The sequence below is a fragment of the Hydra vulgaris genome, chromosome 04 (assembly GCF_038396675.1).
Source record: "Hydra vulgaris chromosome 04, alternate assembly HydraT2T_AEP".
NCBI lineage: Eukaryota > Metazoa > Cnidaria > Hydrozoa > Anthoathecata > Hydridae > Hydra > Hydra vulgaris.
The window spans coordinates 1,771,023-1,787,537 of NC_088923.1; the positions used below are offsets into that span (position 1 = coordinate 1,771,023).

Genomic DNA, 16,515 nt, shown 5'->3' on the forward strand with positions numbered 1-16,515 from the left:
TTCGTATACAGCGTGTTGTATTGATTATTTTTGTATTTTTAATATTGTTTATAGTTATAGTAAAAAGACATTTTTTTTTTAAAATAGGAAAGTTTGATGCTATTTTAAAATTTGTAATTACTGTGAGAATTGCAGCTTTACGGAGTAAATCATTATTACGGGGTTGTTAATTAACTCGCTATAACAGAGATTTTAATGTGTTAACAAGAATTTTAAAGTATGCCGAGTACCAAATACCGAATCTTTGTTTATTAGTATTTAACTTAGAAGATGGGGAAATTGAGAACATAAACACATTTTACCAAATAAAGTAAAATTTAAAGTCTATATATATATATATATATATATATATATATATATATATATATATATATATATATATATATATATATATATATATATATATATATATATATATATAAACAAAAGTGTGTTTACTCCACACAAAAACACTAAATACACATGCATGTTTCAAAATAAAGTGTGCTCATTTTGTTCATAAAAGCATAAACGCATCATTTTAAAATTTACTGAAAACTATTGAATAAAATAGAAATTTATAAACAGTCCAACCTCATTAGCAGATTCAGATCTCAGGAAAGCTATAATGAGTGCGTGGTATCATAAAACCACGCTGAATTTTGTGAGTCTTTTTTTTGTTTCATTGCCGCAAAGAATGGTGATTCTTCTAAAGTTTGAGGAGTTATGTCTATTTCTAGATTTGGTATGACACTGGTTACAATTTAAAATAAAATTGTCTTAAACATGTTAGGGATTATTCTACAATAATGGTAACAAGCTTCGTTTTAGAGGTTCCAACATATTTTTTTAGTCTTTTTATCTAATTGTCTAAAACTTCCTATTTATATTCCTATATTGTATAATAATGGTCAAATCCTGCTGAAATATTCTCTTCCCATTTGATAGCAATTGCATTTCTAGAAGTGAATCCAGTTTTAAAACCAAATTATATGCAACAAATATCAGTAATTGGGTAGAGCCTATTTTTGTTTTTTTGTTTAGTCTAACAGCAGTAAAAATTTAATTAGCCAAAAAATAGGAAAAGAATCGAATCAAACAATTATAAGTTTATTTTTTTTTTTCCATAAAATATAAAAACTAATCATTATTATTTTTTATGATAAAATTATAATACAGATGGCATTTTGGTTGTACATAGTTGTCGTTTGTTGGCTTGTCATATATAATGCAAATGCAGAAGAAGAGCAAAAGATTTCAGAAGAAGAGTCTCCAGATTTTGCTAATGCAATAATTGAGGTAATTAGTATCATTTTTGTTATTCTGTTACATTACAAGACTCATTTAAAAATAATAAAAAAGTCAATTTAACAGTTTTTGTTTACAAATAAAGAAAATAATGTATAGATATTTAGTGTTGAAGTCCACTTGATTTTTTTATCCATTTTTTTATCCAGTGTCACAACTTTTTTTTTTACTTAAATGTTTTTAATCATATTTGTTGTAACTTACGATATTTGTTGTAACTAACGATATTGGTTGTAAACTTTTTTGTTGTTTTTGTAATATTCTTAAATTTTAGCAATAAGTTAATAAATTTTCTTTGCAATGATTTTAACGTTTAATGGTTTTATTAAAACTTCATTTCCAACTTGGATCTAATTTTTTTTGACCTCACAAATTCTTTTTTATTGCATATATTTTTAAAAATATTTTATTAACTCGAATACTTTCAACAATGGATACAATTTATGAATCAGATGTTGTTAAAGTATTGAAGATAACCTAAAAAAATAATAATTAAAACTGATAAAAAAAATATAGCTTGTTAAATGAAACTATTATTATTTTATACCGGGTAAAACATTTATATTACTTTATAAATGGCCAAACATGAGTTAAAAAGTTCCATATTTTCAAAAATCTTAGAAAGAATCATAATTCACAGAGGATAGAAATAGTTTTATAAAAATAAATTACTTTATAAAAGTCAATTTGGCTTTAAAAAAGATAATTCAACTGAACATGCATTTAACTAATTGGAATGTGAAATCTCAAAATCATTTGAAAACACACAATATACGTTAGGAGGTTTTATTGGCCGATCAAAAGCTTTTGATACGGTTGATCCAATAATTTTGATTTGTAGACTTTTTTGAATACTTTAAAATAAACAACAAAGTATTAAAATGGTTTAAAACTTATTAAATGGAAAACAATTTATTCCAACTAATTATGTATTTCAAACCACTTCTCTTTATATAACCTGTGGAGTTCCACAAGACTCAATTTTTGGACCACTCCCTTTCCTACATATATATAAATGATTTTAATAAAGCCTCAAAACTAACGAGCATTATGTTTAAAGACTTAGTCCTCTCAAACAGTAATACATTTGAATTTTTTAAAACAACAAACGATGAACTCATACACATATCTAATTGGTTCAAATTTAATAAATTAATTTTGAATAGCAGTAAAACAAAATGGATCTTTTTTTCAACTTATTTAGGTGCCCCAAGAAGTCCTTACGGACTTATCACAGAGCACCGTGGATGATCATTTAATTGGAAGTTCACGCCTCCTTCCTAACCGATGAACAGTGATTTAGAAACACTTAAAACTTGGCCACAGTTTTTTGAGTAGCGCAATTTAAATAATGTTATTAGCTAACAATTTTCTACAGTTTCTTATGATTTTAACGGTATAAAAAAATAAGTACTGAAATAAAAGATTCAAACGTTAATTTATGTTTGAAAGTGACCAAAAACAGCTTTTTTTTATCATTAAAATTTTATCATTTTTAAATCTTAACTTTCTCCCAATATATATATATATATATATATATATATATATATATATATATATATATATATATATATATATATATATATATATATATATATATATATATATATATATATATATATATATATATATATACGTATATATAATTTCTCTGTGCACATTAAGTTTGGCCGATCCGACTAGTCTGCTTTCTGTCATTCGTGTTCTCAGCCAATTTTTAATTCTTGGCAAAGTTGAGAAGCTACGCTAAGCAATGGCGACACTTACAGGACATGACTTGATAATTTGAAACAACTTGTGAGTGATTGGATATTGCATCTAGTCACACAAATCAGAAACAACAGAAAGATCCGTAGGTAGTGATGTAACTCCTCGCTCATCTTTCATTCTTATACATATGCACAGCCATTGTTCAACTTCCGATGTAAATTCAGGTGTAGGTAAGTTTTGGATAATAATAGCCGTTGACCTTACTGATCGCAGAAAGAGTTTAATCAATATCTTTATGATTCAGTGTAATAATATTTTTTAGCATCAAAGCATAGATTTGAAGGCATTGTAAATTTTCATTAGAAAAATGTGTAATGTTCATATCAACGCATCAAGTAGAGTGATGTAAATTAATTGCCTGTAATATTCTTCCGTTGTGTTTGAAGGTATATTTTCACAACATCCCATCAAACATGGGGACGTACAAAAAACGTACAATGAACATTCAGACGGAACGTCTCGGACGTTCTTGAGCGTCTAATCTTATAGATTAGACGCTCAAAAACGTCTTTTCAGGACGTTCTAAATGCGTCGTAAAAAGACTTGAATAAGACTTTTCGTTTAAGTGCAGTTGTACAAAATTGGTCTAAAAAATACGTCTTTTAAACGTTCAAAAGACGTTCCAAACGTCTTTTGAAAGTTTTAATTCTTTCGAACAGATCTAAAAAACATCATAAAAACTGTTGTCGTGGTTTAGTTTTTCACGGTCACCGACGCCTTTCCTATGTATATACCAGAAAAAGTTAAAAAACTTAAATAATTTAAAATAAAATGACAGACTGCCTGCCTAACCAAACCCTCAGTCTATGTAGCGTAACTCTGTTGCGAATCAGGCTACAAGATAGTCGATGTGGCAGCACTTCGTTGCGAGTCAGACTATAAGATTGTCGATGTAGCAATATTCGGCGCATCACAATGAAGCAAAACACTCAAAAAGTGGCCATAAGTGGAATTTTTTTAATACACCATTTTATTAATTTTTTTTTCAACTTATTAGGAAAAATGTCTACTATCCTAGACAGAGAACCATTTCTTCCTACCTAGTATAAGGTAAAAAAAGTTCGCTAAAATTCGCGAACTTTTTATACTTTTCTAATTTTTATTTTTTTTACTTATTTAGATGGGTTTTTTATTTTTTTTTATCAAAAATTTTTATTTAGGCATTCTTTTATCTTTTTCAAAAGTAAAAAACTTAAAATATTGAATACAGCTTTTGCCAAATGAGTAATTAAAATATTAGGTGAAAATATAAATTTTTCGATAAATATTGTTTTTGAAAATAGTATATCTTAAAAGTTCCGCAGAGTTCCACCCTAAAATGACTATTTTATCCTAGGGGATGTTATTATGGATAACTAGAAAAAAAATCTCTATTTGGGTTCTTCATGTTCCCAAGCTCCAATAACCGTAATATTTTGTAACACATCCTCATTTGACAATAATATTAAAATAAAAAATTTGGGAGTTCACATCATGCCTGGAAAAGTGTTTCATCCGTATTTCTTGAATCTTGAATACAGATGTTGCTAACATGATGTCATTACATTATGTTAAATGTTACATGACATGTAGTGGTTTATAACTAAAGTGGATAATTGTTGTTAATGTTTTTGTACGGTTTTGTGTGTAATTGCTAATTTGTTTATATTTAAGCATGTTTATGTGGGTTTTAATAGTAATTTTGGCGATATGTAGTTTAATATAAATCATGATTTGAACTTGTAAGAGACAAGCTGTTTGAGCTGTACCCAAGACCTGCTCCTCCCACATCAAGACCATGATGACTAACTACACCATGGACTGATAGTTCGGAGAGAACTAAAAGGAGAAAGGTAACCAGGTATATTAAAATCTATAAGTTACGTTTTTGGTTGCTAATCTTATTTAAATGAGTACATTTTTCTAAAAATATAAAATATTTTTTTAGTTTGATTGGTGACCATTGTACCGAAGAACTTGCCTGTGCTTCTGCGTTGAGGGCTAAATCAAGCCCAGGAAAGACCGACTTTACAAAAGTTATTAAACATTCTGTTAAAAATCCAGGTCTAGCCAGGAAAATTATTGAAAATACAAAAACGAATCCAATAATTATGAAAGCAGAAGAGGCCCTTGCATTAAAGATAATTTGCGATCTCAGTGATTCACAATATCAAGTTATTAGAAACTCTTCACTGAAACAGAATGCAGAGATATATCCTTCAGTCAAAGTAATATTTGATGCAAAATCCAAATGTTATCCATAAAATTCGGAAATTTTAGAAACATCTGCCAAATGTTATGCTAAGTCAATGGTGAACAATGCTTTATCAAGAATTATAAACATATCTAATACAGAGTGTCTTGATAGATCGGCCTCTTTTTGGTATTGCAGGCCTCTTCACCTGCAATACCAAAAAGAAACAAAAAAGTCAACAAGAGCTGAAGAATTAGATGTTAGGAAGCAAATAGAAAGTCTTCAAGATTTTGAACTTGAAATCCACTTCTCTAACAAGAAAGCAAAAATAAAAATAAAAATTAAGATGACGATGTTGGACTGCAAAGCAGTAAATGCTATAACAGATACAAACTCAACTCAATCTTGCAATGTTTGTTCTGCCAAGCCTAGTGAAATGAACAAGCTGGATATAATTAGAGAAAAAGTTTGCAATAAGCAAGCTATAGCTTTAGGATTATCCACACTGCACTGTTGTATACGAATTTTTGAATTCATTCTACACTTGGGATATAAAATGGATATTAAAATATACCAAATAAGATAAGTTATCTGTAAAATCTTGAAAAAAAGAAATCAAAAGAAAGTTTAGAGAGGTGTTAAGCTTAGTGGTTGATACTCCTAAGCAGGGATTTGGAAATACTAATACAGGAAACACTGCAAGGAGGGCATTTCTAGCAGCAGAATCTTTTTCTGAAAACAACAGGAGTTAATTTGGACATCATTTTAAGACTGAGAAACATATTGAATGCCGTTTGCAGTGGATTCCAACTGAACGTGAATGCTTTTAAAGCATACTGTTATAAAACTTCAGAGCTAATAGTGGAAACCTATCCTTGGTACATTATGCCACCTACACTTCATAAGGTTCTGGAACATGAATCTTTAATTGCTGAGCATTTTGATCTTCCCATTGGAGCGTATTCGGAGGAGGCTCAGGAAGCACAAAATAAAGCCATACGAAATGCAAGACTCAATCAAACATGCAAAATATCTAGAATTAATGTGATACAGAACCAATTCCATTATTTACTAATAAGAAGCTACCCTGTCATCTCTTCGATTGCTTTTAGGAACATTTTATAGTCCTTACCTTGATCCTGACGTACAGGACCTCCTCAGAGGAGATGAGTAGTTTTTTTTTTTCTAAATAAATGTTATCTTTTTAAATTTAAACTTTTTCATGTAAAAATTCACTTATCAGTATATATAATCAGGGATTACAAATTAATGCTTAATAAGGTAAATATTTTTTTCACTTAGAAAATATTTTTAGAATAATTTCTAGAATCTAAAAATTAACAAAAATTGCATTGAAAATTCAAGGAAGGAGGGGGAGGGAAGAGGGGGTAAGGGGACGTGTCTACAACTTAAAAAGTTTTTAATTAGCCACTTTTTAAGTTTGTTTTTGAATTGGAACAATAATTGAATAAAAACATTTATTACATTACAAAATTTTGAGTTTTGGCCTCTTTTTGACCCTTTGGCTTCACTGTGCGCATCTTTTAAAAAAAGGTTTTTAAAAAACAAACACCAAAACACTATTGATTAAAAAAATTCTACTCATTATCATTGTGGTATTTTAAAAAACAATAAAACTTAATGTACTAACGCATTATTTTGGTTGCTTTGACATTTAGATGACATAAAAATGTAGCTTATTTGTTGAGGTCGCATAATTGTTGTTAAAAGAAACTCTTTTTTTTTTTACCATAAACGCAAAAGATAGTCAAACCAGTAAACAAAAGTAAATCTTTTTTTCTCAAAATATCTATTATTAAAAATATTTTTTTATTTCCAAAAAATACCCTAATAAGTATTTTTATATTTATATAATTAATTAAATAAACTTTAGGCACTAAAGGCCTTTCAAAATATCATCAGTTGTGCTGTTTTCATATTGTAGCAAGATTTTTGTATACAAAATAAAAATAATTTTAACTGCATATTGTTGCTGTGAGTAACTATTATGATGGATTAAATTCTAATAATACACAAGAAGTATCAATTAAAAGTATCATGTTTTTGTTTGTGCAAATGCTTTTCGTAAGATAACAAAAAACTTTCATTGTTAAGCTCAAAGAAAACAAAAAATTGAAAAAAAAGTTCAATTACATTTTGGTGGGAACTTACAGGTATAAACATGGTTATCAAATCTATTAGTTGATAGGCCAGTTCTGCAACTAGAAATATGTCCTTTTTTTCGTAATCTTAAATTGTTATTTTGCTAGTATTCGTGGCTTGTTTTTTGGATGCCAAACATTTAAGATAATAAATTACACTTTTGCTGTTGCATGTGATGTGAGTTTTTGTTTTCCAGATAGTACCATTAGATGTTTCAAACTCATCTAATTCTTGAAAGTAGAGTTAGCATATTTTACACCGAATGTCTTTGCATTTAAATATGCCAATCTTCTTATTATTTGCTTTTGAAGAACTAAGTTTTCTTAGTAAATTAGAAGGTTGTTTTAAAAGCTAATACCAGATGAATATTAGAAAAAACATTTTCGACTCTTTCATTATGAGATACTTTTGTGAAAAGTTAGCTTCTGAGAATAAAGGTTGACAATTAAGATTGTTATAGAATGTTGTCACTAAAGGAAATATTTCTTCAGACTTTTTTTGTGGTGCTGGTCTTTGTAGTTTTGCATTAAGGAATGCTTTATCTATAATTATATCAGGATATTCACAATCTTTCAACCATGACTTATGTTCTGTCAGGCAAAGTTTTCAATTTCATAATTAAATGTAAAAACAATTATACTTTTAGCTAAATTATAAGAAATACTCTTTTTGATGTGAAATGGATGATGACTGTTTTAGCTTAAGTAGTTAGTTTCTTTATAATAAATGTCTGTTATATTTTTTTGTAATTTTCAAGAGTAATTGCAATGTCTAAAAAGTTAATTAAAAGTTTTTCTAAAAAAGATAACACCTACAGTGGTGTTATCTTTTTTAGAAAACCCTTTGCCAAAATTGGTGGTAAAACTAATTGAATCATTTAATTCAGTAAGAGAAATTTTAAATTTCTGATATTTTGGCCAGATTATAAAACCATCATCAATATATCTAAAATAAAATTTATTTTTATCATCTATTTCACGGTTTGAAAAATACTGAGGTAAGATTATTGGAAAAACATTTGTCTCTTCTAGAAACCCGATAGTGAGACAAGCATAATCTGGTGCGAGATCTGTACCCATGGCTGTAACAGCAATTTGGTGAAATATGAAATTATTGATTTTTAAAAATAAAAGATGCTGATTTGCTTTATGTAAATTTAGACTTTTTTTTTGAAACAATTGACTGAGCCCATTTGTTAAGGAGAATATATGTACTGCACAGCCTAAAGACAGAATAAAATCACTTTCTCTCATTGATATTAATAAAATTCTTGCTTTTGATCAAGATGCTCTGTCAATCCAATTTATATTTTCCAGTGCATCAATTATTTGTGGAAGCTCAAGACTAAACGTCAGCAAAGCATCATATTTTTCAACCCATCGTGTTTCGCAGAGTGAAAGCCGTTGTGAATTTAGAATTTTTTTTTCGTAATAGAATTTCGTTTTGCAGAAGCATTAAAAAAAGCAACAACTTTGCCAATAACCCCCAAACAATTTCATATTGCTTGTACATTCGAACTCTTGGATTAATTTAAATTTAAAGCATAATCATAATATGGATACCAAACAGCATTTGACGCAACATGTTGAATTTTAACTACCGCTCCTTTTTGCAATGATGACATAACATTACAACCATATGTTTCCGTACCGACACATTTTTCTAAAAAAAGGTTTAACTTTTTTTCGAACAGGATTATAAACGTTTGACCAATAAATTTGCTGTCAAGAATAGGTTTATTGCAAATGGATGCATTACTTTTAGTTTGATGATTTTGATCATGCAAATCAACAAATCCAACAAAATCTTCACTAACTGATCCATCAGGCATCAAATGGCGTAATATTGTTGTCATTTGTGACTAATGTAATGCATCAGTTGCTTTGTCAAACGAAACAGCATTATGGTTTGATTCTCTAACACGACCCACAATTTGTTCACATATTTCTTTTCCACAGCATTCATATAAAGCATTTTGGGTAGTTTTGCTAATGTTTGTTGCAGAGGCTTCAGCTGTTTTCAAACGAGTTTCTAAATTTAAATTGTCACAGTTTACTCTAAATTTTAGAAATTCTCAAAAACTTCCTTCATTTGTCATCACATCAGAATTGTCATCGTCTATGTCTAATAAGCTGCCATCGTCTCCGTGGCCTACAAAAGGAATATTTTTCTTTCCTAAAAATACTATTGTTTTAACAATAAGTGTCAATTGTCGACAATTTTTTAAAACCTGTTGAAGCCGTTGAGTGTTTACTCTGTTTAAAATATCCATGGCTGATTTATTATAGTTTTTTAAAAAACACTTTCAACAACTTTTTTGTGGTAGGTTGCATTTTCGTGACTTGTTAAATCTCTGTCCTTGTCAAAGAGTTTAGCAAGCACCTGTAATGGTTGCTCAAATAGTTCCTGAAGTGCAACTTGTTTGTGAGATCCTGCAGTCCGCTGGTATGAAAATAATGCACAATGTTTGCAGTATAATCCTTTTTTTCAATCTGAATATACCATTCGTATTTTTCCAGATGAGAATGATTAAGATATCGTTTTTCTCGATTATTTTTCCTTAATGTGAACTGAATGCGGCATTTTGCAGTCAACCTATAGGTTATATCATCAATAGTTGTACCGACATAGTTTCCAATGTCATTAAAAATTCCAGCATTTGAAATCTTACTTAAACATGTTCGGCTAATTTTAGCGGTTGCAGTGACAGGTTGAGGTTCATTTAAAATCTGTTCATTTTCTGAAACGGGCTTAACTATATCAAGTGAGATATCATTTCTTTTCTGCCTTTCTCCGTTTATGTCTTTGTCTTGTTGTTCTGATTTGTTTGTTTATGCGACACAATGGTCGCAAAAAGTGACCAACGGAGCCGTCCAGTTACGTAGACCTGGGAGATGTGAAAATAAAAACAGATTGTAGATGGTGTCATTGAATAAAAAATAAAAATCATAAGAAAATATAAAATGTGTGGCAAGACTTTTGTGAAGTAGAAAAACGAAGAATATATGATAAGGGGGTATGGGGAGGAACAACTAACGCTCTAGTCACTCTGAGTGTTGAACATATGCAACAAAGAACAAATATTTGATATACTGATTTTAGAGACTGTTGATGTCTACAGGTGTGATGGTGTAGTGCATTAGTATGTACCGTTTGGTCGTCTTGTATGGTCTCGTTATGTTTTCGTTCACTTTCAAATCGGGTGAATAGAAAGCTAAACACACTCACTCCTTGCGCTTATGGGCTAGCACATCAGAGCCAGACGTAAGACCTACAGAATGGATTTCAATTGATCGAATGCACACATTAGTCACCATAGGCCACAAGCCATCGCTCTTAGTCAAAAGAGCTACTGCCCCGTGCTGGTGTGGAATGATGTGCTATGGAGTGAGATTTTAGATCCGAGCACATAGTCAGCGAGCGCTGATCCGACGTGCATTGTGGAGCTTCCGAATGAACGTGTGCGTGAGTGTTAGCGTAGCCATTAGGTTATTGAGCGCCGTAACCACATCCAGCGGGATAGCCTAATGTCCGTTTTGTCGTTGTAGTGTACATTGGAAGAAGTCGGGGCTCACCAGCCACAAAGAATAAATTTGTTTGTTTATGCGACACAATGGTCGCAAAAAGTGACCAACGGAGCCGTCCAGTCACGTAGATCTGGGAGATGTGAAAATAGAAGTAGATTGTAGATGATGTCATTGGGTGAGAATCATAAATGAATGTAAAGACTATTTTGTAGGAGGAAGAAAATTTTAGGACTCAGGGATTAGGTGAACAATAACTCACGCTCTAGTCATACTAAACAAATGATAAAACAATGGTCTATGAGTAAACAAGTCAATATCGATCCGCTGGTTCATTAAAGGCAACCATAGCTAAAATTATCGCACCATACAAAAACAATAAAATAAGTAGTTAACAAAATATAAAGTAAAATAATACAAAATATAAGTACGAGCAATACAAAAAGAAAAAATAGGCTAGTAAATGTGCTACTATATATGGTCTAAACTCTAGATAACCAACTGAAAACTGATAATCACCTGTGTGAGATAAAAGTATATAAATGTCATTAATGTAACAAATTCATAATATAAAGCTCACAAAGCGCTATAATACGTGGGTGTAAGAGGTAAAAAATTGTTGGTGCCATGGTAACCAATCAGAATTAAGTAGTGCATAATGGTGATCCCCCTCCTCAGGAATGCACTGCGATCACCAATGACGTTTCGGAGAGCCCGAGACCTGCACTAACGCCACTCGTCTGGGGCGTGTCCTTGCAACAGATCTCACCACCTGCACTCTACGTCATGCTAGTCAATATTGCAATATAACAGGACTACACTACAAAAGCCAAAAATCCCAATCCCTATCCCAGTTTTTAATACAGCTCCAACATTCTTAGAGATCTCATGAGGGTGGTAAGGGATGCGCGTGGTGTAAATATAAGCAAATATGTTGATACATATAAATATCATGTACACTTACATTAGAAAAGACAAACGTGTACACATGCATGTATGCGTATGTATAAAAATAAACAATTTAATGTATAGAAATAACACAAAGCAAATAGAAAATAGAAATTAATAATTATGAGTAACTTACCGTTTCTTTTATGGCTGAAATGTGTCTTATAAATATAATACGTAAATATCACTCATAATCATCGAAACTCAGAATGTTTGTCGTTAGTATAAAAGTAGTTAGTTGAAAATATGGTAGAAAATCTGGTGACTCCAATAGTATGAGAAATATAAATCTTGCCTGATAAGTAGAGACAAAAGCTATCACACAAAACAGACTCAGATAAATTAAAAAATGATTGGCCAGAGATAAAAAAATACAGACATATAATCAGTAGGCAGAGAATAGTGAAAAAAATAAACAGATGAGACAATAAATGCGATTTTATACTAATAGCTTATAACCACTGAAAAACGTAACGTTTAAAAACAATATTGCTGACAAAACGACCTAACGAACGTTAGTGAACACTGTATAGTGCAAACCACAACAAACTAACTTAGCGACGTCAGATCAAGAAAACTAGATAGAAACAAAAAAGAAACAAAAATCCTTATGAGATTGTGATATGTCTAAACTTATCTAGTGGTATAGTTCAGTACATACAAACCAAGAATACATTTGTTTTAAAAATACGCTAATACGTAATTTTGTGAAAAATTTTCGCGCTCTTTTGCTTCTCACAAATATGCGGTCTCATTCACACGTAATAACACAAATCTGAATAAATTTACAAGGATAAGGTCAAAAAAAGATTACGAACAAAAGTATATAATAAAGAACAAATATTTGATAAACTGATTTTAGAGACTGTTGATGTCTACAGGTGTGATGGTGTAGTGCATTAGTATGTATCGTTTGGTCGTCTCGTCTGGTCTCGTTATGTTTTCGTTCACTTTCATGTGAACTGAATGCGGCATTTTGCAGTCAACCTATAGGTTATATCATCAATAGTTGTACCGACATAGTTTCCAATGTCATTAAAAATTCCAGCATTTGAAATCTTACTTAAACATGTTCGGCTAATTTTAGCGGTTGCAGTGACAGGTTGAGGTTCATTTAAAATCTGTTCATTTTCTGAAACGGGCTTAACTATATCAAGTGAGATATCATTTCTTTTCTGCCTTTCTCCGTTTATGTCTTTGTCTTGTTGTTCTGATTTCTCATGTTCAACATGCTGAATAGCAATACTAATACTAATTTCCGGTGGTGGTGGTGGTGCTGCTGATGTGGTTTTAAGTTAATTCGTTTTTTAGTATCCTTAATAGTAGCAGTAAAACTAGTTAAAGGTATTTCAACTAAATTTACTTTTTTTGATGCTATAAAGAATGAATATAAACTACTCTGCAACCGAAAATATCACTGCCACCACTGGACAGCAGTGATATCTTCGTTTTAAAACAATTAAAGTTCTAGTTTTAACTCAGTTCAGTAAATAATTTACAGTTTAATATTTGTTTGTCGTATAAAAATTCTATCTTATCTAATTTTAATGTATTTTATAGATAATGAGTACGACTCTATATGGGTTTAGTGCTATAACCGAATATATAAAATGAGAAAACTTAATTAAAAGTAATGTTATATTATACAGCCAGTGCTGTGGCTGGTATAATATAACATTATTATACCAGCCACAGCACTGGTATATACGTTATGGCACCCAACTATTAGGTATAAAAAAATAACTATATAAAAAATATAACTATGTAAAAAACATCCTCAAATTTTGCAAATAGCTCAATAAAATCTGAAAAAGGGACCACAAATTTGTACGAAACCCCGCAATTGGCGTAGGGAGCATTGCCACAACTTTGTATACACCAAGAAAAACTCATCAATAGTTATAATATTGACTTTGGTACTTATATATTTTGAATCAGTACTCATATATTTTGCAAATAAATGGCGTATAGATTTCGTGATCATCAGCATATCATCTAGACTAGATAAGAGTTTAGTGATAATAAAACTCGCATTTCCAATGACACTGGCATTTGATTTCTCCATCCATTTGTGAGCAAGCCACAGATGGAAAAAAGTTTTTAAACACATGGTTGAGTTGCAGGAGCTGCAATGAGGTATACAGCTAGTAATGTAAAATAGCTGTTGTCGGTGACTTTAATGTAAAATAGTTGTTGTCGGTGACTTTAATGCTCACCACTCTGAATGGCTTGGCTCTAGTGTCAGTGATTCGGCAGGCATTAAAGCCCACAACTTTTGCCTTTCTCAATCCCTAACTCAAATAGTCAACTTTCCAACTCGCTTTCCTGACAACCCGAATCATTTACCTTCTATACTCGACTTATGTCTTGTTTCTGATCCTAGTCAGTGCACAGTTTCTCCACATTCCCCCTTAGGTGCTTCTGATCACAGTTTGACCTCTTTAAAACTAACATCTAATTCTTCTTCATTACCCGAATCCCCCTATTATCATACCTCTTACAACTACAGTAAAGCTGACTGGGATTCTTACCGTGATTTTCTTCGTGATGGCCCTTGGGTACAAATCTTTTGTCTTCTTGTCGACAAATGTGCTTCTTACATAACTTCGTGAATTCAGGTTGGCATGGAATCTTTTGTTCCCTCTCGACGATTCCAGATCAAGCCTCACTCTCCTCCATGGTTTTCCTCACACTGTTCTGCTGCGATTGCCAATGGAAACCGTTACTTCCATATTTATCAGCAAAACAATTCTCCAGAAAACAGACGTCTGTTTATTACTGCTTGAAACAATTGTAAAAAAGTTTTGTCTAACGCCAAAACCCGCTATTCTCAGGTCATGAAATCTCGTATCTCATCTCAAAAATTAGGCTCTCGTAACTTCTAGAGAATCTTTAGTAATATCAATAATAAGGGCAAATCTTTAATTCCACGTCTCTTGTATGGTTCAGACTTTGTCACCTCACCTTAAGACAAAGCTGAATTTTTTGATAAAAACTTTTCATCAATATCATCTCTTGATTCCACTAGTTGTGTTCTACCTGATATTGCCAAAAAACAGATTGATCCATTGCTTGAAATTAATATCACTCCAGCTTCTGTATCTAAAGTGATTTCCTGCCTAGACTCTTCTACTGTTTGTGGCCCGGACAACATACCTGTTATTGTCTTGCAGAAGTGTTCTCCGGAGCTGTCGTCTGTACTCTCAAAACTATTCAACAAGTGTTTCTCAGAGTCTTGTTTTCCAGTCTGCTTGAAAGCGGGATCTGTTATTCCTATTTTCAAAAACTCTGGAGAGCGATCTGATTTGTCTAACTACCATCCCATTAGTCTTCTTCCTATCATAAGCAAAGTTTTTGAGTATTTAATTAACAAACACTTAATTTCTCATTTCGAATCTAATAACTTACTTTTTTACCATCAATATGGATTTCAATCTTCTCGTTCTACAGCTGATTTGCTAACAGTAATAACTGATAGGTTTTATCGTGCATTAGATAAAGGTGGAGAGTTTAAGGCCATTGCTCTTGACATTTCAAAAGCTTTTGATAAAGTTTGGCATGCTGGTCTTCTCCATAAGCTTTCTTCTTATGGTGTATCCGGCAACATCTTTAATATTGAATCCTCCCTTTCCATTTATAGTATAAAATTTGTCCTTGATGGACAGCACTCTTCCTATTGTTCTGTTACTTCAGGGGTTCCTTAAGATTCTATCCTTGGCTCTATACTATTTTTAACTTACATTAACGATCTTCCAGATATTCTTACATCTAAGGTGGCATTGTTCGCTGATGATACTACCATTTATTCTTGTCATGATAAGAAGCCAACACTTTCTGATTGCTTGGAGGGGGCATTTGTGCTTGTAAAGGATCTCACTTCTGCTACAGCATGGGGCTCACAGTGACTGGTGAACTTTAATCCAGATTAAACTTAACTTTTTTCAGCCATTTTTTGTTGCAATAATTTAGATCTTCCTATATTTATGAACGGTAATCTACTCAATGAGTAATCCGCCCTTCATCTTTTAGGATTAATTCTTACTTCCGATCATTCTTGGAAACCATATATCAAATCAGTTGCAAAATTAGCATCTGCTAAGGTTGCATCTCTTAATCGAGCTTGACACTTTCATACTCCGGATTCTATTCTCTATCTCTATGAATCTCAAATCCGGCTTTGTATGAAATACTGTTACCATATCTTGGGCGGATCTTCTAATGATGCCCTTTCTTTTTTAGAAAAGGTGCAAAAACGCATTATAAACATAGTTGGACCTGCTCTTGCAGCCAACCTTCAACCATTGTCACATCGTCGTAATGTTGCTTCTCTTTCTACAAATACAAATACTGGGCACTGCTCTAAAGAGCTAGCGTCTCTTGTGCCATCTACTAAAATTCACTCTCGTGTTACTCGTCGTTCAATTAAGTGTCATCCTTTTTCTGTGACTGTTCCTAAGTGCTCAAAAAACGCTTATTCGTCTAGTTTTTTTCCTCGAACATCAGCTCTTTGGAATTTGCTTCCTTCATATTGCTTTTCTGATTCGTATAATTTTCAATCCTTTAAGTCGTCCGTCAATCGTTATCTTGCTCTACAATCTTCATTTTTGTTTTCAGTAACTTCTAACTTTAATTAGTGGCAGCCTGCAGCCT

At 31.7% G+C, this 16,515-nt stretch overlaps 1 protein-coding gene across 1 annotated transcript in view; it reads left to right on the forward strand.

Moving 5' to 3' along the window:
• The first annotated feature begins 1,147 nt into the window (after positions 1-1,147).
• The window catches only part of LOC136079510 (uncharacterized), a 101,493-nt gene continuing 86,125 nt past the window's right edge, over positions 1,148-16,515 (forward strand). Inside the window, exon 1 of the mRNA XM_065795249.1 lies at positions 1,148-1,278. Within this exon, the coding sequence (XP_065651321.1) occupies positions 1,159-1,278 (120 nt within the window). The 5' untranslated portion in view covers positions 1,148-1,158. The remainder of the gene's footprint in view (positions 1,279-16,515) is intronic.